The 25,431-nt window shown below is 40.7% G+C and overlaps 1 protein-coding gene across 1 annotated transcript; it reads left to right on the top strand.

Moving 5' to 3' along the window:
- Positions 1-513: 513 nt before the first annotated feature.
- slc25a25b (solute carrier family 25 member 25b) lies at positions 514-25,431 on the top strand (the record flags this gene model as incomplete). Its single annotated transcript, XM_080018329.1, has 11 exons — positions 514-855; positions 4,634-4,760; positions 4,873-4,960; positions 8,727-8,759; positions 9,083-9,194; positions 19,784-19,942; positions 20,023-20,175; positions 21,713-21,820; positions 21,946-22,113; positions 22,226-22,376; positions 23,454-25,431. 11 exons carry the CDS (start codon positions 514-516, stop codon positions 23,630-23,632), a joined length of 1,620 nt encoding a protein of 539 aa, XP_079874455.1. The 3' UTR covers positions 23,633-25,431.

Here is a 25,431-nt window from a genome sequence, read left to right as displayed (position 1 = left end):
ACGTGTTTCCGGGGGGCTGACCTTTCATGGGGGGGGAAATGCCGGTTAGATGGGTCCCTTAACAAACCGGCACCGGCGGTACTCAAACTGCAACATTTCATGTTGAAAGACAGCGGGTTTTTTTTTTTAACGATGTGTACCGCGGCCCAGTTTCCCATTTGACTTCGGACGACGTAAAAACACGCTATCTAGCTAGCTCTCCAGTTTACAAAAGTAGTTTACTCGCTGACATATTTTTGGGCCGAGAGTACTTTGTAAACGGCTATGGCAATGCTCGCGTGTTAGCTAGGCTCAGGTACGGTCGGGATTCGCCTTTCAAAACACATGTAAAAACTACGTGGACATGTGACGTGGAAGAAGGGCTGGACAACACCGCATCATCAGCATCATCCGTCTACCTCACACATTTTTCTTTAATGCACGGACTATTGCCCGCTGACTCCACATTTGGATTAACTTCTACATTGAGATTTCCCAAGTATTTAAAATGTCTTGGGAAGACTAAACCCCACTATGCAACACGGCTCTGGAATTGCCCCTTTGCTTAACAGGGTTTTCTGTCAATGCCGCTCAGCCGAGGCCCACGGAGGAGTCGACCCGGGTGGCGGAGGGGGACCTGCGGCGGACGACGAATCCGGTTTTCCAAACGAATCCGTTTATCGGCCTTTAACGTCTACCATGGACTCCGACTCCTGTCAATCACCGCATCCCTGTGAGCTGTGTGGCGAGCAGGAGCACAGGTTAAAGGTGTTGTTCCAAGTCTTAGACGTTAACGGGGACGGTGGGATATGTGTCAACGACCTGACAATTGGGCTAAAGAAATTAGGAGTACACCGCACAGAACACGAACTCAGGGTAAGTCCGTGGATTTAATATAACTAAATATTGTGGAAGTAAAAACAACTTTTTGGCATTTATATATTCCAGGTACGAACCGGAAGCGGCTCATTAATAATTATCATTCGTTAATAATTTCACTGCATAGTTGTATGCTTGTTGCATGTAAAGAAGATAAAATTACCTGCAACTGCAAGCCGTTTCAACATTTCACCACCTTTTTTAAAATGTAAATTCAAGTTGGTGACTGTTTCAAATTGATGCCCATGCTTTTTAAAATGTGATTTCGATTTTTGCCTTTGGTACTGAAAATAAGTGTGTGTGTGTGTGTGTGTGTGTGTGTGTGTGTGTGTGTGTGTGTGTGTGTGTGTGTGTGTGTGTGTGTGTGTGTGACTTCGAGATTATTAATAAAGTTAACTTTTTTTTAGCTATTCAAATTTCAAATGTGGTATTATGCTTTACTTGCAAAACATAACTGGATCCGTGAGTCTGTTCTTTTTTGTTTGATCATAGCAATACGTAGGCTAGTAGAGAATGACATGGGGCACACTACAAAGAGTTTACATTTCAGTTTCAAATTGCTAAACTGCCAGTGTGGTAAGTATAAATGCTGTAAACGTAATTCTTAAAAATATATATATTTTGGTGTTTTGCAGTATTCACGTACATATTTCGCATTTATTTTAGGGTGACGAATCTAAGTTAAACTGTACGTGTTATACATTTAAATGTCGCTGGGCGGGGAGGGGGGGGCTTTCTTCTAGTCGGAATTTAAACGCCAGGTTGATTAAAATCCAACTGCTGTCCTAGCTTCTATTGGCTGTACAGTGTGGCCTGGCAGTATCGGCTACGGTGATTGGCTGGCGCATGGCCGCAGTGAGGCTGCAGGTTTCTTGAGGCTCTTTTTTTTTTTTTTGCTGCATTACTCTGCTGCTGATGTCAAACCTGGCAAAGTGGGATGGATACAGGGTCTCTTAATGCTTCTTCTGCCAGGCAAGATATTTGAGGCTGGATATTTTAGTATGGAATTTGAAATACTGCTCACTTCTTAGCTTGAATGCATCATTTGCACATAAGGGGTTTCTTTGGAATACCTATCTTTGTTGGTCGAGTCAAAAGATTGTCATTTTGTTTTGTTGTTTCCGCTACATTTTTGTTGGCAGAAGAAATGGTTTAATGGAAGAAGGAAGAGGAAAGACTACCTGACCTGAAATAGTGGCGTGGAAGGAAGTGGCCAAAATTTTGTCACCTATTCCGCAGTAACTATATTTGTCCTCTGACTTATCTGACCTTTTCACAGTAGCTATGCTGGTTTGCAATTTAAGATCAACAGACTACCACAATTAAGTCATTTTGTATATCTGCATGTGCGATTTGGAGAGGATTACTTATTACTCCACGCCCGTTACACACACAACCAACGGCGTACATCCCTGACTGAAGATGCTGCACAACATCTTGAATTTCCTGCTCCGGATTTTTTTTGGTAGGGCAGATTGCATGCCCGTTGAAGATAACTCACCGGAGGGCATGAATTCAGATGGTCCTGAAAACTTCAGAGAGGAAGGTTGTCTCCAGGGAAAGACTGACATCTCCTCTTTCAATAAGGAAAAACAAAAGTTCCTTAGTGATGCTTCCCCTAAGAGGGCCCCTGTATTAATTATGGTGGCACCTCCTATGGATTTTAAACAGGTAGGATTATACTGGCTATATTTCACCTTCCCTTTATTATTGAAGTTGAGGCAATGAACAAGCCTGGATAATAGCTGGGGAAACAAAACATGATGATACCAGATCACGTAATTTAGTTCTAAATAAAGTATTGTTACATTAATGTTTTAAACTAATACAGCCACAGATTTCACAGAATTGTTATTAATATACAATTTGTTGAGTTTATTCACAAAACATTGTTTTGTTTGTTTGTTATGGACTGAGATTTTGCTTGTTTGTCTTGCAATTTATTGTTGGGTTATTAAATATATTTCTGTTGAAATTCGACTGGCGAAATGCAAACAAAGTCCTGTAGTGTCCTGTGCCACCATTAGCCCCTTTTTGCTTTGGCAATGAGTGCATTTACTTTGGAAATTGATGATTTGCCACTACAAATTGAATGCTAAATAGATGGACTTATTTAGTATTGAGAACATTACTTTGTATTTTAAATTGACAAGCATGTTTACCTAATGTACTCCTATCAGCCAGAACATTAAAACCACTGACAGGTGAAGTGAATAACATTGCTCGTCTCGTTCCAATGACACTTGTCAAGGGGTGGGATATATTAGGCAGCAAGTGAACAGTTAGTTCTTGAAGTTGATGTGTTGGAAGCAGGAAAAATGGGCAAGCGTAAGGATCTGAGTGACTTTGACAAGGACCAAATTGTGATGGCTAGACGACTGGGTCAGAGCATCTCCAAAATGTCAGGTCTTGTGGGCTGTTCCCGGTATGTAGTGGTTAGTACCTACAAAAACCGGCAATAGGGTCATGGACGCCCATGGGCTCATTGATGTGCCTGGGGAGTGAAGTCCAGCCCGTCTGGTCCGATCCCACAGAGGAGCTACTGTAGCACAAATTGCTGAAAAGTTAATGCTGGCTATGATAGAAAGGTGTCAGAACCCGGCATCGCAGCTGTGCTGTGTATGGGGCTGGGTAGCCGCAGAGTACTCATGCGGCCCCCTGTCCACCGCCGAAAGCGCCTAAAATCGGCATGGGAGCGTCAGAACCGGACCATGAAGCAATGGAAGAAGGTGGCCTGGTCTGATGAATCACGTTTTCTTCTACAGCATGTGCATGTCTTGGGTTAGGGTCCGCTCTCCAGTTCCAGGACTTTCTCCAAAAGGCTTATCCTTTTTCAGCGAGGGACAATACTTACTTGCTGGAGAGGAAATGGAGAATTGTAACATCAGGGATTGTCTTTCTTTATCGTGTGAGAACCTTGTTCAAATATTCAATTCTATTTGAAAATAAATTAATACATAAATAAAAAGAGAAAACTCCAATTGTCAAAAAGCATTGAGAAGTATTTGAGACAGTATTGCAAGAAGCCTGGGAATTTCTTCAATCTTTTTCAGCCAAAGGACTGACCCCTTGGTGGATAAAGAAACAAATAACAAAATAAAATACAATTTTGCGTTATATTTTAATCCTGGCCTATATTCACATATTTATAATGCATAATTAACCTATTTTTTACCCTTATTAACCTTCCTAAATAGTTTTTTGTAATCGGTGGACAGCTGTTTTGGGGTCTTGCCGCAGATATTCAATGGGGTTAGGGTGAGGACTGTGACTGAGCCACTCAAGGACATCAATTTATTTTGTTTTACTCCATGCCAGCATTGCTCTGGATTGTGGTAGAAGCTTTCTGGCAGAGAAATATCCATGTGCCATGGACCATGTAGCCCGTTAATTGGACTATCTACACACAGACACTGACCTTATCCAGTTAGTTTTTTAACACTCTGTTTTTGCAATAGATTACTACTTTTAGTATCTCTCTACGTCAAAAATAAACAGATTAAGTTAGTTATTTTAGCCCAAACATTTAAAATCGATTTTTTTCAGGAATTTACCCTTTTGTTTAAACAAAATCAAATGACATGCATGTGTAACAATTGTCAGATTCCAAAGATTTTGGATGTATAAGTATAGGACCCTGATGCTTGATTCAAGCACATTAGCTGTATAATTGCATTGCTCATAAGGTAGGTTTCACAGTCTCCCTTTGAAGGCAAATTTATCACAAACCTTAACACTTTTCTCTAGTTGAAATTGCCCCCTTCTCTATTCACAGAAAATTGTGAAAGCAGGAGACAAGGACCTGGATGGACAGTTGGACTTTGAGGAGTTTGTGCATTATCTGAGAGATCATGAGAAGAAGCTTAGACTGGTCTTCAAGAGTCTAGACAAGAAGAATGATGGTGAGCAAACCTACTACAAAGGACTATTAACCACTCTAAAGTAAAAAATAAATACTGATACAGAAGAAATCATGAAAACAAGTGACTGTTTGATCTGTTTCCTGTGTCCCAGGGCGAATTGACTCACAAGAAATCATGCAGTCTCTCCGTGACCTGGGGGTGAACATCTCTGAGCAACAGGCTGAAAAGATTCTGAAAAGGTGATGATGTTGCTGACATCCACGGCACTCAAAAATGCATATCATATTTGATTAAACTCTGTGTGTGTGTGTGTGTGTGTGTGTGTGTGTGTGTGTGTGTGTGTGTGTGTGTGTGTGTGTGTGTGTGTGTGTGTGTGTGTGTGTGTGTGTGTGTGTGTGTGTGTGTGTGTGTGGCCCTGTTTACACCTCGCATGATGCTTGAACATACGTCTTGGGTAATCCAATCACAAGTGGACAGCTCTAAGTACATCTGTTCACACCTGGCATTAGAATGCGTTTCCACATGCGTCTCAAGTAACCACTTGTGATCGGATCTCACTTCCCTGCTCTATATGCAAATGAAAACATCATTTCTGTTTGCAAGGACTTATTGCGAAGACCTCGGTGTACAGGCCAAATCAAAACGATACAAACTGAAATTTTGGTGCCGTGTGTACTGTACACAGCACAGGGTTCAGGCTGAACAGATTGTTTCTTTATTTTCTTACTTGTATGGAAAATTAAAAATGTGAACATAACTCAGAGAATTGGAGTGGAGTTTTTACTCCTCTAGACAGCGATGCATGTACATGCTGCGTTGGTTTTCCTGTGTTTTGATTTTAGAGAATTGGTATTAAACATTTTTTAAACACAACTAAGAGACTGTCCTGTTCCGTATTGGATCACTACGTAATGGAGAGGGAGCGATCTCATTGCCACTGCACGTTCCGGTTCCTTGTCTCCAAACAAAAAAAAATACGTTTTTATTTGAGATGTATTTTTATTTCTGTTTCTTAATTTAACAAAAAAAAAAACAGAATGAGTATGTTATTCTGCATACACAGGGGATGTCAGTTGAGTAGGCAGTTCTACAATGTGGCCCAGGACACATTGGTGTATGCACTGAGAATGTGGCCATATGTGGCCCAGACCATCTCCGAATGTGGTCTGAGCGATCGGATCTTAGAGCTGTCTCTTGTGATCACATCACTCAAGATGCATTTTAATGCCAGTTTTATAGGGCCTGTGTCTCACCTGTATCCACATGTGTTTTGTTACCATGATACCTATTCTAGCAATTTACATTTAATTTCCTTTAACTTTCCTTTTATAACATCAATGTGATCCCCTTTGCATGCTGCTCTCGCTTTTAGCCTTTAATGACTCGTTCTCACACATTAGAACCCACAAATGTACACACAGAACAGGGCTTAACATTAAGCTTTTTACGCTACTTGCCCTTCAGCTAATCCTAACCCTTACTTTGCTGATAGCAAAATTTACTTGTCAGAAATGGAAAATGTAAGCTCATTAAAAAATAAATAAAACCAACAGGGATTTGGACGATTATTATAGTTTATTAACCTACAAGTTCAAATTCAAGAGATTATTTGTCACATACATACATATAGGGTTGTACATATATGCAGTGAAATGTCATGACACCCGGTGATTGCGCACAAGCTCTATAAGCTCGAAAAATACTGTAATGTGCGCATTCGACACGCGGCGCTCGCGCAGGCGGCCGCAAGGGGCGGCGCCACAATCGCGATTCTGGGATCTATAATTATATAATAGAATTAATTGTCTGTGTTGTATTAAAAATACATCTAAATCCTCCTAAAACCATACAATTAATAAGTCACAATTACAAGAAATAAGGTATAATATGTACACATTATAATATATACTGTATATATGGGTTGGGTTCGTTTCTATTTTTCCTGGAAATTTTGGGCATCCAACACTTAATTTCCTCCATTCTGGTGAATTCTTATGCATTAATTTGTGCCTTTTCTGCATGAAATTGTCATGTAAATATCTTTATTTATGTAAAGGAAAACACCAAACTTTTTTTAATGCGGGGGGGGTACAAATGCACGTGTTCTAAATATTGAGGGGGACGTATCACCCCCCCCCCCCCCCCCCCAAAAAAAATCTACCTTGCTAAACACAATCTTCTAATAAACAATGACTATTAAGAGGTATAGATCTCTCCAGTGAACAAAGCTAAATGAGAATTCTAACTGAACCATTCAAATACTCTACACTCCGCTAGAAGAAGAAAAATATTCCTAAAGAAAAATATTAAGAATATGACATTTGATTTAAAACAATAGGATAGGTGTTTTTTTTGTTCATTAAAAGCTTTTTTGTTTTCATTATAATTGTGTAATTTATTTTAGGGGATGTTAATTGAGTCCAGTCACATTTAATCATTCTAAATAATGGGGTTTTTTTGTAGTGGAATAAATATAAACAATATTTAAAACAATTTCATAGATAAAATAAATGCTTGGGAGCCGTTAGAGTTGAAAAGGCACTTTTCAACACTACTGTCTGCAAGTGCGTCTCTCTCCTCCACCCACTGTGTCCGTGTCCGCTCTGTACGTTGTTCTCTAATCAGACTTTTTTCCTAATTCTACCTACCATATCACAGCATCATGTTTGACATTATTATCTCATCTTTGATATCACAATCCAAATCATATCCATAATGTTAACTGCTCTTATGGAGCGTGTACCAGCTCTAACAAGCTGCCGGTACTCTGTTCTACCCTCTCAAGGGGACATTTTATTATTTTTTTTTATTTACCTTTTTTTTTAAAATATACTACTTATACTTGTGAAACAATTCGGTGTGTAAACAATGACGGGCGCACAGAAGAGGAAGTCTTGGCCCGGATATGCCCTGGCTACACCTGTTTCCAAAAAATATTGGCAATTGTATTTTGTTAATTAAATTAATTAGGAAAACATTAATTAAGATATAAATGTAAAGACATATTATTTATAAATTATTTTACTAATACAATAATTATTGTAAATCTGGTGACATTGACAAAAAATAGTCAACTGCTGCCAACAGCGCTGACTAGTGGTCATAGTGGTTGACTAGTTGGTGAAACCACTACCAGACACCTGATAATTTCAGTGCTAAAAAGTGTGTCGTGGCTGAAAAAAGGTTGGGAAGCACCGCCTTAATTAGTGTCTCTAGACAGCCTATCTTGTAATACTTAAAACAGTACTCTTACCACGTCCTCAGGTGCTGGAATTTGGTCCTCAGAAATTTGAGTACTGAAATACCTTGAAAATACCCTCTTTTCTGCTGAAGTGCTTGGAAAAGTCCTTGAAAAATGACACGATTGAAAGCCTGTGATATTGCCCCGGGTTTTGTTATCCAAATCATAATTTTTTTTCCGGAATCATTTTTCCAACACAGATTATTCCAGGGAAATGTAAATTTAATCCAGAATGGTCAAAGATAGACATTTATAATTACATTTACATTTAGTCATTTAGCAGACGCTTTTATCCAAAGCGACTTACAAGGGAGAATAACATTCAAGCTACATTGCGACAGAGATTAGTGTAACAACAACATTGAACATACGGATGGAACAATGGATGACATCAGTATATACTGTATATTTGTGTGTGTATTTTTTTTACAGCATATACAAATATAAATAATAAACAATGAGATGAAGACTATATTGTATTGTCGTTAAATACAATGAAATACAATTTTGATTTGTTTTGTGTGAAGCTCTTCAAATTGAAAAAAATAATGCTTAAAAGGGCACTTGAAAGTCCTTTAATTTCATTTTGTCATGCCAGAATGATCCATGTTAAAAATCTTTTGGTCTGAATTATAGAAAGTGTGGTGCTGTTCTCATGTCTGGATCTGCTCTTTGTCTTGGTTCCTCCTTTGTCTTTTGGTTCCTCTAACCTCTTTGTCTGTCTCTATCCCTTGTCCTCTTCCCCTTTCTCTTGCTGATATCAGAATAAGGAGGGGTCATATCTGGGCCCCTATCATGTAAGTGGTGGTCTAATAGTCTGCCTGCTCCGCCTGTTTCACACCTCTTCAATGCATCTGTTAAATGTAGTCCCCCCCCCAAGGAAACCGTATTATTAAACAATAGGGAAAAATCCTAAATCGATAAAACAAGGAAATTACATGGTTAGTTTCAGTAGTGGATCCCAGGTCTGCTCCAAATTAAAATAAATATGTAGTTCCTATATTTAATTGCATGTCAGCACGTTGTTTGAACCCTCCACAAAGGGAAATAGAACACAAAGCTGTCAAATTATTTCCTACTGAAAATTTTAATACAATGATTTTTTTTTTCCCATCTATAGCATGGATAAAAATGGCACAATGACCATCAACTGGAATGAGTGGAGGGACTACCACCTCCTGCACCCGGCTGATAACATTCCTGAAATTATCCTGCACTGGAAACACTCCACGGTACATAGTTATCAGTTCTAACAATATTTGTTGTTTTTTTTTTTACATAAGTATGCTTAACAATTTGTTTCCCCTTAAGCGTAAATAATTCTTAACTCTTTTCTACACAGTTCCAATAAAATAGCCATTTATTATAGTGGACAACCCTGAGTGGTTGAGCGTCCATTTTATGGCCATGGCTTTTGCAATCACTAATTTGTCAGTTACATTATGTTTATGTTCTACAGTAATCTTGGTCTTTTAAACTGTGCATATACTGTATTATGTTTTTGCATATCTCATAGCATTAAAGCCAAATTTATACCTGACACTGAGCCGCTAGAGATAGAAATTCTGAGGTACAGAAGAATGATAGTTTACTAGATTAAATTGCATATTTCCATACTGCTAACAGCTGGTAGCCACCCAGGGGTAGTCAATGACAATGTTTTCCATTGGAGCTGCTGGCCCTGAGATAATTTTTATCAAGCAGCCCAGCTAAATGCCCAACAACTTTTATTTTATTTATTTAAGTATTTTATCTTCAGTTTTAAGATGCATACCTTACCAGCTCCTTAGTTTTGCTGATCTTCAGGAGGAAGTTGTTGAATACAACACATTCACAACAGTTAAACAACCCATGTATAAAAAACTGAAATAAAACAGCATTTCTGGAGCAGGGATTGGAGGATGATTTAAAGTCCAGTAGGATGATTTTATGAATGCAACCGTTCCAAGCATTAAAGCCATTTGTTCTTCATACATGAGTCCTTGGGCAGTGTCTGAGCATCCAATGGCAGCAAGTATCAGGTTCAGGAACAATGTCTTTTTACAATATCTTATAAAGCCCTTCAAATATCTCTGATGCAAGAGAGGACTAAGCTAAAAAAAGATGTTTACATTTGTCACACAGTGCATAAATTGTAGGACAGATTCTGTCTATGCCTTATAGTATATCGTATCAGTTCAAACCTTGCATTGATTGAACAAGTATGGATTAAAGATAATCCCTCCTCCCAGATTTCATCCAACAACTCTATATCCAGTTCACTGGCCCAAGCCTCTTGAAGTGGTCGGTGGCTACAGAGGAAGTTGCAGGACTTAATTAAATGAGTCCTTTGGGATATTTGGAGGGAGCTAAAATTGTGTGAATTAGGGATGTTAAAAGTCATTCCCAGCTGTTGAAATTATGCAAAGTGTTTCTGTATATATAAATCACCAACGGTCAAGAGTCCCCTTTCCGTGCCAATTAATCTATTTGGGGATTCTATTTTAGAAAAACACAATGCAGAGAGGGAGGATTTGGTTGCTGCTGATAGTTCTGTGTCTAACCATTTGGTTTCTCCTGGGTTTCCCCATTGCCAATAGGTCAGAGCCCTGGCATTTGCTGCCCAGTAATAACGCCTGAATACAGGTAAGCCCAGGTCTCCCACATCAGTGGACTTCTGCAGATGGGCTTTAGTCATGAGCATTATATCCCCAGACTGCGCTTTTTTAAGTGCAGAAAAACAGATGCTTTTTTGCCAGAGGGGAACGCTGGTAGTAAAAGGCAAATTACTACCTATGTCTTGTCTTCTACATATAATAAAATGCGATCTGCTCAGTCGTCAACTCTCACCTTATGTGTCTGTGCGTCCACCATATTGGAGCGGTCGAGATCTGCTGGTGGGCGGGTGCACACACAACAGAGTTGAAGATTCAAGATGTTTATTTGTCTCATACATACATGTATGTAGTGAAATGACATTGCATTGCACCCGGAGATTATGCACAAGAAGTACTAACTGACACAATAGCTAACTAATTTAACTAACTAACTAAATTAACTGATTCCTAAAACATAATTCAGTTAGTAAATAGAATATAAGGGAGTAAAAAAGGTAATATACTAAGTGGGAATGCAAAATAGAAATAAAAGAAATAGACTACTATGTATATATAAATGTGCAGTAGTGGCATGTGAATAAAGTGAGGTAGTGTGTGTTGAGATATACAGTACAGTATACAACAGCTAACAGCAATACAGCACAGTATGCCATAAACCCAGTACATTCATACAGAATGCAACATACAGTACATAAAGGCAGTGGAACCTATGAGTGTGTCAACGGTGTGCACTTTCTCATCTCAACAAAGTAAAGCACAGCAAAGACGTCACCGGAACTAGAAGTGGTAGCCCTCACCATAAACGGAAATTTCAACAGTGTGCACCATCTCATCTTAATCCAGTCACAGTCCTTTAGCGTCCCTATGTAACGGGTCAAGTTTTCAATCAGACCTCGGGAGGGCGATCCTTTTGACTCTCTCTCTCCGAAAACACACCCTTGTTATGATCCTCTAACTGTAATATCACAACAGAAAAAACCACAGCAACAGAAATAGCAGCAACACCAGCAGCAACAACAGCAAAACCAAAGCAGGAGCAACAACAGCAACGCACACACAAAGACCTCACCGGAACCAGAAGTGGTAGCTCTCACCGGAACCAAAAATCTCATCTGTATTGAGTCAACAGTTCTCAGGGAAGCAACGCACAGCAATGGTGTCACCAGAACCGGAAGTGGCAGCCCTCACCAGACACTGAGATTTCAACTGTGTGCACCATCTCATCTTAATCCAGTTACGGTGGATGGTTAAGTTTAGGTATAAGGGTAGCAGCAGCAACGACAATACCAGCAGAAACAATAGCAGCAACAGAAAACAGCAGCAGCAATAGTAGCAGCAACAGCGCACAAGCGAAGAGGTCACCGGAACCGGAAGTGGTAGCTCTCACCGGAACCAGAAATCTTCTCATCTTAATTGAGTCAACAGTGTATACCATCTCATCTCAACGAAGTAACGCAGAGCAAAGACGTCACCGGGACTGGAAGTGGTAGCCCTCACCAGAATCGGAAATTTCAACTGTGTGCACTGTTCATCTTAGTCCAGTCAGGGTCCTTTAATTAGCGTACCTAAATTACGGGTCAAGTTTTTCATTCTGACCTCGGGAGAGAGATCCTTTTGACTATCTCTCCGAAAACACACCCTTCTTATGATCCTCTCACTGTAATATCACAACAGAAACAACAGCAACAGAAATAGCAGCAGCAACAAAAAACAACAGGTTTTTTACCTGGTTTTAAAAGTATTCAGTGTGGGGGCCTCTCTCAGGTCCCTTGGTAGGGTGATCCATTTACTTGGGTCATAGATACAGAAGGCAGCTTCTCCTGCTTTAGAGTTGGTACCAGGGATAGTTAAAAGACCACTGCCTGTGGACCTGAGAGTTCTTGCTGGTTTTTGTATAATTAGCATTTCTTTTATATACTCAGGTGCAAGGCCATTTGTAGCTTTATATACAAGTAGCAGAATCCTAAAATCAATTCTAGTTTTGACAGGGAGCCAATGTAGAGATCTAAGAACAGGTGTGATATGTTCAAACTTTTTGTCCCAGTGAGAACGTGTGCAGCCGCACTTTGGATTAACTGTAGCCGCTGCACAGATGATTTCGGGAGGCCAGTGAATAGGCCATTACAGTAGTCCAATCTACTTGTTATGATTGCATGGATTAATTTTTCGGAGTCTGCTTTTGACAGGAAGACAAAAAGACTATTTCGGGAGGCCAGTGAATCGGCCATTACAGTAGTCCAATCTACTTGCTATGATTGCATGGATTCATTTTTCGGAGTCTGCTTTTGACAGGAAGCCTCTTAATTTTGAAATGTTTTTTAGATGGTAGAAGGCTGATTTTGTGATTTCATTTATGTGGCTCTTAAAAATTAGATAGCTGTCTATGATTATACCCAGATTGTTGGCTTCATTCTTGCTCTCCAGGGACAGAGAACTAAGATGAGCTGCAATTTTCTGTCTTTGAGCCTTTGCCCCAAAGATGAGCATTTCTGTTTTGTCTTTGTTCAGTTGTAAAAAGTTCTTTGACATCCATGCATTAATATCATTAATACACTGAGTGACGGAGTGTATGGGGAGTAGGTCATCAGGAGATAGGGATATGTGCAGTTGTGAATCATCTGAATAATTATGGTAATTTATTTTGTGTTTCTTTTCAATTTGTCCCAGTGGAAGCATATAGAGGTTAAACAATAATGGTCCCAGAATCAAACCTTGGGGCACTCCACATACAATATCCACTTTGTTTGACACAAAATCTCCAATGGACACGAAGAACTTCCTGTCCTGTAGGTAGGTTTTGAACCAATTTAGAACCGGGCGAGATAGGTCGACCCATTTTTGTAATCTTGCTAATAAAATCTGATGGTCAACAGTGTCGAAGGCAGCACTGAGATCCAGGAGCAGAAGAACAGCATCAGTGTTTATGTGTAGATCGTTCATAACTTTAATAAGTGCTTTTTCTGTGCTATGGTGAGGTTCGAAAGCCAGATTAATAGGTGTCTAAAAGGCTTTTTGAGGTTAGATAGTTGTTAAGCTGAAGGTAAACTGTTTTTTTCAAGTAGTTGGCAATAACTGTTGCACCGAGATTGCTCTTCTTCAGGAGTGGTTTAATGACAGCTGTTGTAAATGCTGCAGGGAATATACCTGATTGAAGAGAGCCATTTAACATTTCTAATACCCCATGTGCTAGGCAGTTAAAAAATGTTTTAAAAAATGTGGTCGGGAGCGGGTCCAGGCAGCAGGTGGAGGACCTGAGCTGACCAACAATATCGTCTTTTTATGTCTAAGAGGACAAAATGAGACATGGCAGCAGTCATATTACTGGGGAACTGAAGGGTAGGTTCATTTCTGGAGGTTGAGGCACTAATATTCTGTCTGATAATTATATTATTAAAGCCATAATTTTGTGACTGAAGAATGTAGCGAACTCCTCACATTTTTCAGTGGAGAGCATCTCTAGATGGTGGATAAATATATAGATAGGTATAGATATCAGAGAAGACAGCAGTTATTCCACTGCCTCTCTGGTCAGCGTTAGTGGCTTGGATGAACTTGAAATTAGAAGGTGCTGTCTCAATGAGTGTGACTGAGCCATTTCTATCCAGCCAGGTCTCAGTCAATAGAGCGAAATCCAGGTTATGAGCACTTATAAGCTCCTTAACTAAAAATGACTTGTAAGTTAGTGACTTTACGTTTAATAGACATTTTTGTTGTTCTGTGTGCATGGCTTTGCGGGGTTCTGAGAGTTTGAGTCCGAACCGGTAGTAAATTGTTTAGATTCCTGTATGTTACAGGGACGTTACATAATTTCGGTCTATGGTTTATAATTACAGGAATTTGTAGGGCAGAGTGACATTAATGTCAGAGTGGATCAGACTCACTAAACATCAGCAGCGAACAGAAGATTTCAGCGTAAGTTCCATGTTCAAGGCGAGGAGGCGTGATCCTTGAATGTTTGGATGAACTCCCATCATGTCTGAAGACGTTTGGACGGTTCAAGAAGTTGCCGAAGTTGTCCACAAACGGTACGTAGTGGGGCCTATGTGTGTGTCTCAGTGAAGACCCCTGGTGAGGTCAGCATTGACAGTTCTTATGGCTTGCGGGAAGAAACTCCGCCTCAGTCTCTCTGTTCTCGCTGTGTGACTGCGGGGGTGCTTGCCTGACCGCAGCAGCTGGAACAGTCCGTTGTTGGGGTGGTGAGGATCCTTCATGATCCTGCGGGCTCTGCTACTACACCTCCTGGTGTATAAATCCTGCAGGGAGGGGAGGGTAGTTCCAGTGGTACGTTCGCACCACCCTCTGCAGGGCCTGCCTGTCCTGAACAGTACAGTTCCCAAACCAGGCAGTGATGTGGCCTGTCAGGATACTCTCCACTGCTCCAGAGTAGAAGGACTTGAGGATCCTCACGAGACCCGGAATTTCTTCAGCCCCCTGAGGTGGTAAAGACACTGCTAAAGTCTATGTTAAATCCTCCGTGATGTTGACTCCCAGGTACTTGAAGCTGCTCACACTGTCGACAATAGTCCCATTAATCACCAACGGCGTATGCGTCCTCGGTTGTCCACAAGTCCACAATCAGCTCCTTAGTTTTGCTGATCTTCAGGAGGAAGTTGTTGTCCTGGCACCAGAGTGACAGGTCAGTCAACTCATTGCTGTAGGTTATATTGTTGTGCCTCCAAGTAGCGGCCTTGCAGCCACCCACGAGCCCTACAGACACCCCACAACCGCAAGAACACTCTGAGCACCATGCACAAACAAACCTCCAACCCACAGGGAAGCCGAGAACAACACCCACGCATGACCCAGAGGTGCACAAAACAGTCCCAGAAAGCACAGAATGACCCTGCACCCCTGAAGCGCACACATACAACCGCAGACGCACCCACAAGTGCAGAACCCGGGCCGCAGGCGCCAGGCACAGACCATAGGCGCGGAGCCGGGCTTGGGCCACGTGGCCGACAGACCAACACCCTGCCAGAACCGGGCAAGGCTCGAAGGCAAGGCCCACCAAGCGGCAACCTGCGAGATTCCCCACCCGGCCACAAGCCCAGAGCACACACTCGCACCACAGAGTGCGCTTGTCACAGGGCATCCCAAAGTCTAATTTCATGAGGGAAGCAGCAGCGAGGAAGATTGGCAAGTTCTAAAATAGATCCAAAAATCGTAATCTCATTAATGTGTCCCATCATGGATAAGGGCAGGGATATCCTCCAATTCTCAGTGTTTAATGTCAGCTTATCTACCATATCTGCAAAATTCCATTTAAATAAAGTTTGGGATTTCTGGGTATTGTAAGGCCTAGGCCCTGGGTCCATATTTTTAGACATAAAATCACTCTTACCCCAGTTTATTGTATAGCCTTGCCAGAGACCTTGCCAAATGATTCCGCTGATGGATCACGTCATGGTGGATCACGGGGTCTGTGAGTTCCATTCATCGGATTACACTGCAAAATGCAATGTGTGCGGCTCGAGACACATAGGCTTCTCGCGGTTTGCTTCGTGGAGCAGCAACTCCACCTGCTCCCCCTTATCCTTTCCCCCTGGTATTCCCACAATCTTTGTTTTTGCGGCGGGAGTAGGCTTCGAGATTGTTAAGTTGGGCTTTGAGGAGTGTTGTCATCCCGTAGGTTGGTGAGTGCATTTTCCATGACCTCTATGTGCAAGTTATCGCCAGTCGTGACTTCCACTGTGTACATCAGGTGGATGGATTTTCAGAACTGTATCCGACATCTCCTTCAGCGTGCCTCTGGTGACAGCAAGTGTCAAATAGCAAGGAGGATTCTGACAATGATTCTGTGTCTTCATGGCTCATGGTGTCCTCGTTCCGCCTTTGGGTGTTTCGGTCCGGAATTGTGTAGTCTTGTGTGTAGTCTTTTTTTTGATCAAGGTCTTTTTATTTTATTTTTGACGTAATATCACAGGTCCAAACAAGACCAACTGGAAAAATAAACTTAAATAAATCCCCCAGCCCCCAGATACTGGACATACACGTACAGTATAAACATTATACATAGCATTGGTTACATTGTCATGCTGTCAGCTTCCATATCCTCAAAGGTTAAGAAAGGCTGACAAATAGTATACAGCTTCCTAGTAGACCCTCTTACAGTATATCTAATCTGCTCCAGTTTAAGGCTGCACAAGGATTCCCTGATCCAATGACTATATGTCAGTGGAATAGGGTCTTTCCATTTAAACAATATCAGTCTCCTGGCCAGGAGAGAGCAGAAGGCCAGCGGAGGGGCAACACCAGACACTGGATGGCGACGGCTCTACTGCACTTCCATATATCCTAGAGAACATCATGAAGATGGTTTGCCAGAATGTGTAAAGCTTTGGAAATTTCCAAAACGTGCAGCAGAGTGGCTTCCTACGTAGATCACATGTGGGATCTATGTCGACTTTGATCTTAGAAAGTTGGAATTTAGACCAGTGCAGACAATTTTGAATTGAATAACAGCATGCCTAAGACATATGGAAAAGGAGAAAATTCCCTGTATGATTTTGTGCCTAGTTTCCTCTGAAATTGGTTCATCTTTAGTCTGTTTCCCAATTATTATTAAGGAGGTCTCAAGGCAGCGAATTGTATGTGTTGAGTAATTTGTGAATTATGCTTATAAGCTGTTTTGTGACTGATCAACAATTAAAAATTGAGTCCAACAGAGAAGTGGGAGGGCATGATAGTAAGCAAACTGAGTTTGAGGCTACAGAATTCTGGAGCTCCAAGTACCTATAAAGGTATGATCTGAGAATATCACATTTCTGCACCAACTGTTTGAAGGAGGCAAAATTGCCATCAGTACAGAGATCAGACAGTGAGACCCTTTTTTTATTTACCTCAACTGCTATCTGGGTGCCATGCTCCTCAAAATAAGTGTAAAATAAACTTGCATTATTTTATTCATTCGGAGGCAAGGGACGCACAGTGGACCAGAGATTGCTCTCTCTATTATGCAATCCAGTGTCCCGATCCAAGGCGGAACATCCCTAAGTTGGGTTTAAAATGTTTGTATCAAACAAGTAGAAACTAATAAACAATTCCTCTAAAAGAAAAGAACACAGGGAAAATCAACTTGGGAACTGTCACGGGGGGCGTGATGCGCGCAGTGTAATGCTGGAGGAAATAAAAAATAACAAAAACACACTGAGTCAGATTCAGCCTTGTTTACCAGTTTTTATTTGAGGAAATAGGGTATATATAAAACATGCTCAAAATGTTGCGGCTCCAGAAAAAACAAGCTTGTTGAGCCGGGAAAAGGAGGAAGTTGAAGTCCGTCCCCTCCCATGACGTGGGTGGGGACGGACGGATGGGTGTTATGTTATTCCAAATAAAAGCTAATATCTGATAGTTTAGTTTGGAAAAGAAAGATTGTGTTAGAAAGAACGGGAGACGCTAGAATATGTACAAAATTTAGGCAGCACATCTAACATTTTTTAATTCTTCCACCCAGAGACAGAGACAGGGGATCCCAGCGCTTTATATCCTGCCTCAGATTAGATAGAGGCTGATAGTTAGCTAAATATAAATATTTATGGTTATGTTGTATGTTATGGCTATGGCTTGCTTTTCTGGTTGTTTACTTTGTAGCCAGATATTTTGCCAAATTCTGTAAGTAGTAACTTGGGGACACTCTGAAAGTGTTGCGATTAGTACAATAACATATCGTCCCCGAAACATTATGCTCCAATCCTGCACGCTGGATTCCCTTGATATCGGCATTTTGCCTCAGGGCTAGAGCAAGTGGTTTCATTGCAACCGCAAATCTAAGTGGAGATAAAGGACACCCCTGTCTTGTGCCATGTTGGCACTCAAAGTAGGTGGACAGATTATTGTAGTGCGCACGGCAGCCATTAGAGATGTATATAAAATTTTGATCAATAATATGAGTTTATTGCCAAATCTAAACATCTCCAGTATGCTAAAAAGATAGGCCCACTCCACCCCGTTGAATGCCTTTTCAGCATCAAGTGAGAGCACTACCCCTGTCACGCTGGGTGGGGAGGGGCCGTAAAGGACATTCAAAAGGTGTCTGATGTAAAAAATAAAATTATTTTTATATATATATATATATATATATATATATATATATATATATATATATATATATATATAAATAACAGTTCTTTATAAAACCTGATTAGTCAGGTGGTATGATGGGGGAAGAACCCCCTCCAAGCGGCCCGCCAGAACTTTAGCAAGGATTTTAGCATTCATGTTTCTAAGAGAAATTGGATGGAATGAGCGGCACTCAAGAGGTTTGTCTTTCTTGGGGATTAAAGAGGTAACTGCGTGGCACATATTTGGAGGTAGGGTAGTAAATTAAAGTGATTCTTTGAAGACTGAGCAATAGAGGAGAGAGTTGGTCTGATCATTTTCTGAGGAGGTCGAGTGGCTAGTAGCCCTCCCTGGGTCTATAGAAGGGACACACAGGGTCTTGAAAAAAACATTCCAGCGCGGATGGGCTAACAGAGGAGTCCGAGGTGTATAATGACTGTATGTTTGAGTTCATTTTTATGCTGTCCGTGTTTTTTGAGCCTTGCTCATTGTTGATTGCAGTCCTTTGCCGCAGCTAATGAGCGAGTATCCATCCAGCCTTTTCCCTATGTTCACAGAACCCGTGTCGCGATTTAGAGATGAGGTATTCAGTCTGTTGTGTTGACAGGAGATACAACTCTGCCTGTGATGACATATGCCTTTTCTTTGTGTCTGCAGGGGGGCAAATGACGGTTAACCTATCAAGCTCTAATATTTCATCCACCAACTTGAGCAAAATGTAGTCTTGATCAAATTTGAAACTTGATGGGTCAGAAAATCGAACAACTCTTTTTACCGAATAACAGGTTAAGAACAGAGTCTCAAAAAATGGTTGACCCTCTCATCACTATAGTTAGCGACGCTTCTTTTCACTCAGTTGGTCACTTTTAGTAGAGGTTGCATTTATGCCTGAATTTTACACCGACAAATAAATAATACTTTATTGCACACAAAGGCAAATGATTGTTGAGCACAATTAGCCCAATTTTGGTTGATAGAAAGAATTGGTGAAATAGCAGGCCAGCAATCATCAAAAAAACATTTAAGGTGGTTATATAATGCTATTGGCATCTGGAGTGAAAAGAACCCGTTCCACCTAAAAAATACAGCTTGCGACAAAATTGACAAATTGGTTCATCTTTACAAGATTTCAACTGACCTGATGTCTACATTTTCTTTGTCTGCAGATTTTTGATGTTGGGGAGAGTTTGCTAGTGCCTGACGAGTTCACGGCAGAAGAGAAGAAAACAGGCATGTGGTGGCGACACCTAGTGGCTGGAGGCGGTGCTGGTGCAGTGTCCCGAACCAGTACAGCGCCACTTGATAGACTGAAAGTACTGATGCAGGTAAGGCATCCTCTCCAAATGCTATGTAATCTCTTTTAAATTCAGAATGCTAAATATGTTTTTTAACCCGGACGTTCCAGGTTCATTCTTCCAAAAGCAACAGCATGCGTATTGCTGGTGGCTTTGTCCAGATGATCCGGGAGGGAGGTGTTTGGTCACTTTGGAGAGGAAATGGAATCAACGTCATAAAAATTGCTCCAGAGTCGGCTATCAAATTCATGGCATATGAACAGGTGGGTAAACAAGGGAAGACAAATATAGATTTTGAAAGCTTTATTTAATCAATTACTTTTATTGGGCCTTATTCACAAACAGTGCGCCAAACAGATCTATGATTAAATCGTAACCAGAAATTTGGGATGCACCAATATATTCTTACATGAATTTGTTCTTACTTTAGGAACAAATTTAGAACTCTGACAGCGATTTTTAATGTTACCAGCAAGTTCTCCATCAATAAATCATTGGACAGTCATGTGCCAACTGACAGCAATTTTATTATCACTGAAAACATTTTGCTAATTAGATCAGACGCAGAGCAAGGTGAATAGTATGTAATAACTGTATCATTTTAAATGCAATGTCGCCAGTATGGGTGCTCTGCAAATGCGCTCAGGACAGGAAACAAGATGAACAGAATTTACTGAAATAAGACAAAATGAGAAGAAAATATTTTTGATAAACACTGCAATGATTTACCAGACACAAAAAACTAATATTTTATGAAAACCTTTTTTTCCTCGGACAGTGGGGTGCTGTGCCCTTGCGCCCCCTGTTGACCTGCCGCCACTGGTATGGCAGCATCACAAGAAGTTATGCAGCTGTTCTGAAGGCAAACTCTTTAAGTGTAAAGGGGCTTTCACATAGCACACGGTGCGCGCTGCGCTCTAAACGCCATTGGTGTGTATTGGTTGCTCCTCACAGGATTTGCGCCGAGCAAAGCTGTGTGTGGACCTCGGAGTCGCACAAAAGTTCTGTGCAATTTGGAGGGGAAACTGATTTTAACGGTGTCCGAATTCCCCAAGCTCTATAACCAATCATTACGGGTTTATCAGGACATTGGAAGGAAATCCCTGTCGTAGAAACAGGTTTCCTACCAAGTGGGCAGACCAGGTGTGTGTTTAAATGCAGTTGAAATTCGCGATATGACCAATGGCCAATAAATATTACCTACACAACATGTTCCTGACTATTCCCTGTCATTAAAATAAGATCTTAAGACATAATATTGTAACATGAAATATAAATGTAATTACTGTTATGTTTTAATTTATACAGGCCAACTGAACTTAAAATAATACCATAAACAATATTCCTATTGTCGAAGTAATGACAGAGGCCCCAAAAGCGTGCATGTGTGCACTACACTAAGCGCAGCCTATGTAAAGGGCCCAGCTCTGCATCTGCACTCCACCAAGCGGCGAGCGCAGCTCACATTGTGTCCTATGTGAAAGCCCCTTCAGTGTTGTAGTTAAGGCAAACTGCTGTGTATGTCATGAGTTCATTTGTCAGATTTTGCTGGTAATCTGGTGGTAAGAAATGAAATAATTGAATAGAATATGCCAGTTTTATTGCCAGCAGTCTAATTTGGGATTTATGTTCTATAGATCCATCAACAAAAACACTAAAAAGGCACACACTAATAATAAAACACTGGGCAGTTAAATAGTGGTTGTTGTCATTGTTGATTTAAAGTGACAGTTATATTATTCCTAGGACACTTTGAGGTCTTCTCACACAGTGTTCCCTATGCGCTGTGTTTCTTGTCAGATCAAACGTTTGATCGGGAGTAACCAGGAGACCTTGGGTATCTTTGAGAGGCTAGTGGCAGGATCTCTGGCTGGAGCCATTGCTCAGAGCAGCATCTACCCAATGGAGGTGAGAGACAAACTAGGACATTTCACGGTTGATAATTCGATAATATGAAAGGAACTATGATGGCAATTTAGAAAGAAAATGAAAATTGAAGTCTCTATAAGTTTGGACTAAACCTCCCCTTGCAGGTCTTGAAGACACGACTAGCTTTGAGGAGAACAGGACAGTACTCTGGCATGGTGGATTGTGCCAAACGCATTTTTCAGAAAGAAGGTGTTGCTGCTTTCTACAAGGGCTACATCCCCAACATGCTGGGCATCATCCCCTACGCTGGCATTGACCTGGCTGTCTATGAGGTCTGAAGTTCTTTAAATGTTTTTGCGAGGATTATTTTCTCAATCACCTTTAGTTTTTATTTTTGTTCTATGAAGGATCTGAGTTTCTTTCTCTGTTTCTCCACATTGTCAGACCCTAAAAAACTATTGGCTGCAGCGTTTTGCCACAGACAGTGCTGACCCTGGAGTGTTTGTCCTTCTTGCCTGTGGCACTACCTCTAGCACCTGCGGCCAGCTAGCAAGCTATCCCCTAGCTCTGGTCAGGACTCGCATGCAGGCACAAGGTTAGTCTCCTGTGGAGGTACTGTAACTCACACACAAACGCACACACGCACGCACGTACACACACAACTTTATTTGACACCTGCTCATTAACTGGACGAACAGGGAAGTGAGGCTACACTAGCTTAACTGGACAGGACAGGAAAGGAAGGAACTGGAGAGAAATGTTGGCAAAACTTGCCTGGTCTGACAAATCTAGATTTTCTTGGCACACATTAGGCCCCTTAATACCAACTAAGCATTGTTTAAATGCCACAGCATACCTGAGTATTTGTTGCTGACCATGCTCATCCCTTTATGGCCACAGTCTACCCATCTTCTAATGGCTACCTCCAGCAGGATAATGCACCATGTCACAAAGCACACATCATCTCAACCTGGTTCCATGAACATGACAATGAGTTCAGCCTACACCACTGGCCTCCACAGTCACCAGATCTTAATCCAAGATAGAGCACCGTTAGGATGTGGTGGGGAAACATGAGATTCGCAGCATACTGTACCTTAATAGTTCTAAATAATATCAGAAGCCAATCACTGAGTTCCCTTTCCCATTTTGTTAAGGTAATTATTACAGACTGTCCTTTTTCTTAACTGCTCGTATTTTGCAATTTTCTGCTCCCGGGAAGGACAAACTTATGCCTATGCTACCTATACTGTAGCTATCGTAATTGTAATCGTACCGTAATCATGGACCCTAAAGATACGCTTTCTGCAATGTTTTAACAAATTTCAGGCTTTGAAACTGATTTAGGCTGCACACTGAAATTCCCTTGCTTTACGTAACCATTTATTTCAAATTCACAAGGTTTTCATTAACATTGTTGAATGTAATTAATGTAATATTCTCCTCCCATATAGCTACACATATTATGAAATATGAATTGTTTATATGTTTAAATCAACGTTCATCATGAAAAACCTGGCTTCCAGCAGGTACACTCAAAATATGTATGTATGTATGTATGTATGTATGTATGTATGTATGTATGTATGTATGTATGTATGTATGCATGCATGCATGCATGCATGTCTGGAGATATAAATATAAAATAATGTTATATATGGTTATCCCCCAGCTACCTTGGAAGGAGGCCCTCAGATGACCATGACGGGCTTGTTCAAACACATTATTAAGACAGAAGGACCAATGGGACTCTACCGTGGCCTGGCGCCCAACTTCATGAAGGTTATTCCAGCGGTCAGCGTTAGCTATGTGGTCTATGAACACCTCAAGATTACTCTAGGGGTCCAGTGACGAGGTATAGGGAAGATCAAAAGCTAGAAGCATTCCTCAAAAAAAAAAAAAAAAAAAGGAAAGCAGATTTAGAGCAAAATTGTACAGAATCCTTTTTCGAAATATCTTCCTATGGTCTTATTGCTGCTATTTAAAGAGTCATTTCTGCAAATCAGCTATGCTTTACAGCGATAGCTGTTAGCCAAATTTAAGGCTAGAAAGACTGTGCTTTATGTATGACTTTTTGAAGACTGGCTGATAAACATATCCGTTTGACTTTGCAGCATTTCAGCATTACTTTATTAGAGCAGGTGTTCTGTGTTTGAGCAAACCAATGGGTATCTTGAACTGTAGTTAGTATATAGAGATTCACTTGTTTTTAATTTTAGATCAAATCAAAGGGCTTTGCGTAAACATATCATGAAGGCATTTCTCATATTGCCACATCGGAAGACAGGCACACAACATACTTGCCAACATGAGGGCTTTCATACTTGGACGCATTGCATTTCTAACTTGCAGGATATTAAACCCCAGTTGGTCTCAAACAAAATAGTTCAGATTCTGTGTTTTATAATAATTTCACAAATGTATTTAATTTATTCGTGCCATGTTTCTAGTGAATGTTATTCCGGAAAAAAATAGAAGGAAAGAAAACAGTATATTCTACAAGTCTACTTGTTCTGTCACCTACTGCAAATCACTGTTTTTGGATTTGACATGATTGGATGACTATTCCACAGATTTTTAGAACCAAATCCATCATCACAGATTAAATTAGGAATGTATGTAGGTCTATAGCATACATTACCAAACTTAAGAATGCTGTGGAAATTTTAAATCTGAAAATGTTCTGCGGCCAAACCAGTCTGGATTAAAAGTAGGTCAGATAAATGAAGAATAACACATCATTTAAATCCCATGGCTTTGTTTTATTAGTTCTGATTACTTTTTTTAAATGTAAATATTTCATCATAAATATTTTATGGTAATTTCAAACTTCAAAACTTTTTATTTGTTGATTGTAAATGACCTCTCGTGGCCCACCTGCAGTACCATCACGGCCCACCAGGGGCTGCGGCCCACACATTGGGAAACAATGGTCTATAGGATGGGAAGTACAAAAAAACATTTAAGCAAGGGGTGAATCATAAGTCTACTTTTTCTCTCACTTGATCTTGAGGCCTGTAATACAACCCCAGGAGTTTCCTACCAGTTATGAAAGTGCAAGGGTTGCGTTTCGTAATATACCATATGAAACCAATTGGATATAGATGTGTGCAATTAAGTCATTCCATGCATGGCAGATGTGTTTACATATTGTTGTGGTTAAATATTAACCCCCACCTGACGAGAAACCAGGTCAAAAGTTATATTGAGCCTCAAGTACAGCTTATTAACCCACGCATGAGAAAGCGACCAGCTGACATGTTGTACCAAGCCACAAGTCCACAACCAAATATTCAAGCTGTGTGTATTTAAAACCTTTAAAAAATATATATGCTAGGTAATCCCAAAAAAAAGGTGTTGCGTGAACATATTCTCCTGCGAAAACACCCAGATGAGACACCAGTATTTCAGAGGTTTAGGACTCAACATGCACAAAAAAGACAAATATTTCGGCCACCTGGAAGAATTCCCAGAAAAACACGGGCATCTGACAAGACTGATTGGTTCCTTGGGATACACCCCGGGAAAAAAAAAGTGATTGGTTCCATGTACCAGGAGGAGGGAATATCTTGGGTATATAAGGCGATCAAAAGTGCAGTTCTTCAGTTAGTTCTACAGTTCTTCAGTCAGCTTGTGGAGGCTACTCACTC

The sequence above is a fragment of the Zeus faber genome (genome assembly GCF_960531495.2).
Source record: "Zeus faber genome assembly, chromosome: 17".
NCBI classification, from domain to species: domain Eukaryota; kingdom Metazoa; phylum Chordata; class Actinopteri; order Zeiformes; family Zeidae; genus Zeus; species Zeus faber.
The sequence above is the reverse complement of the archived record's forward strand: the minus strand, read 5'-3'. Positions and strand labels throughout refer to the sequence as shown.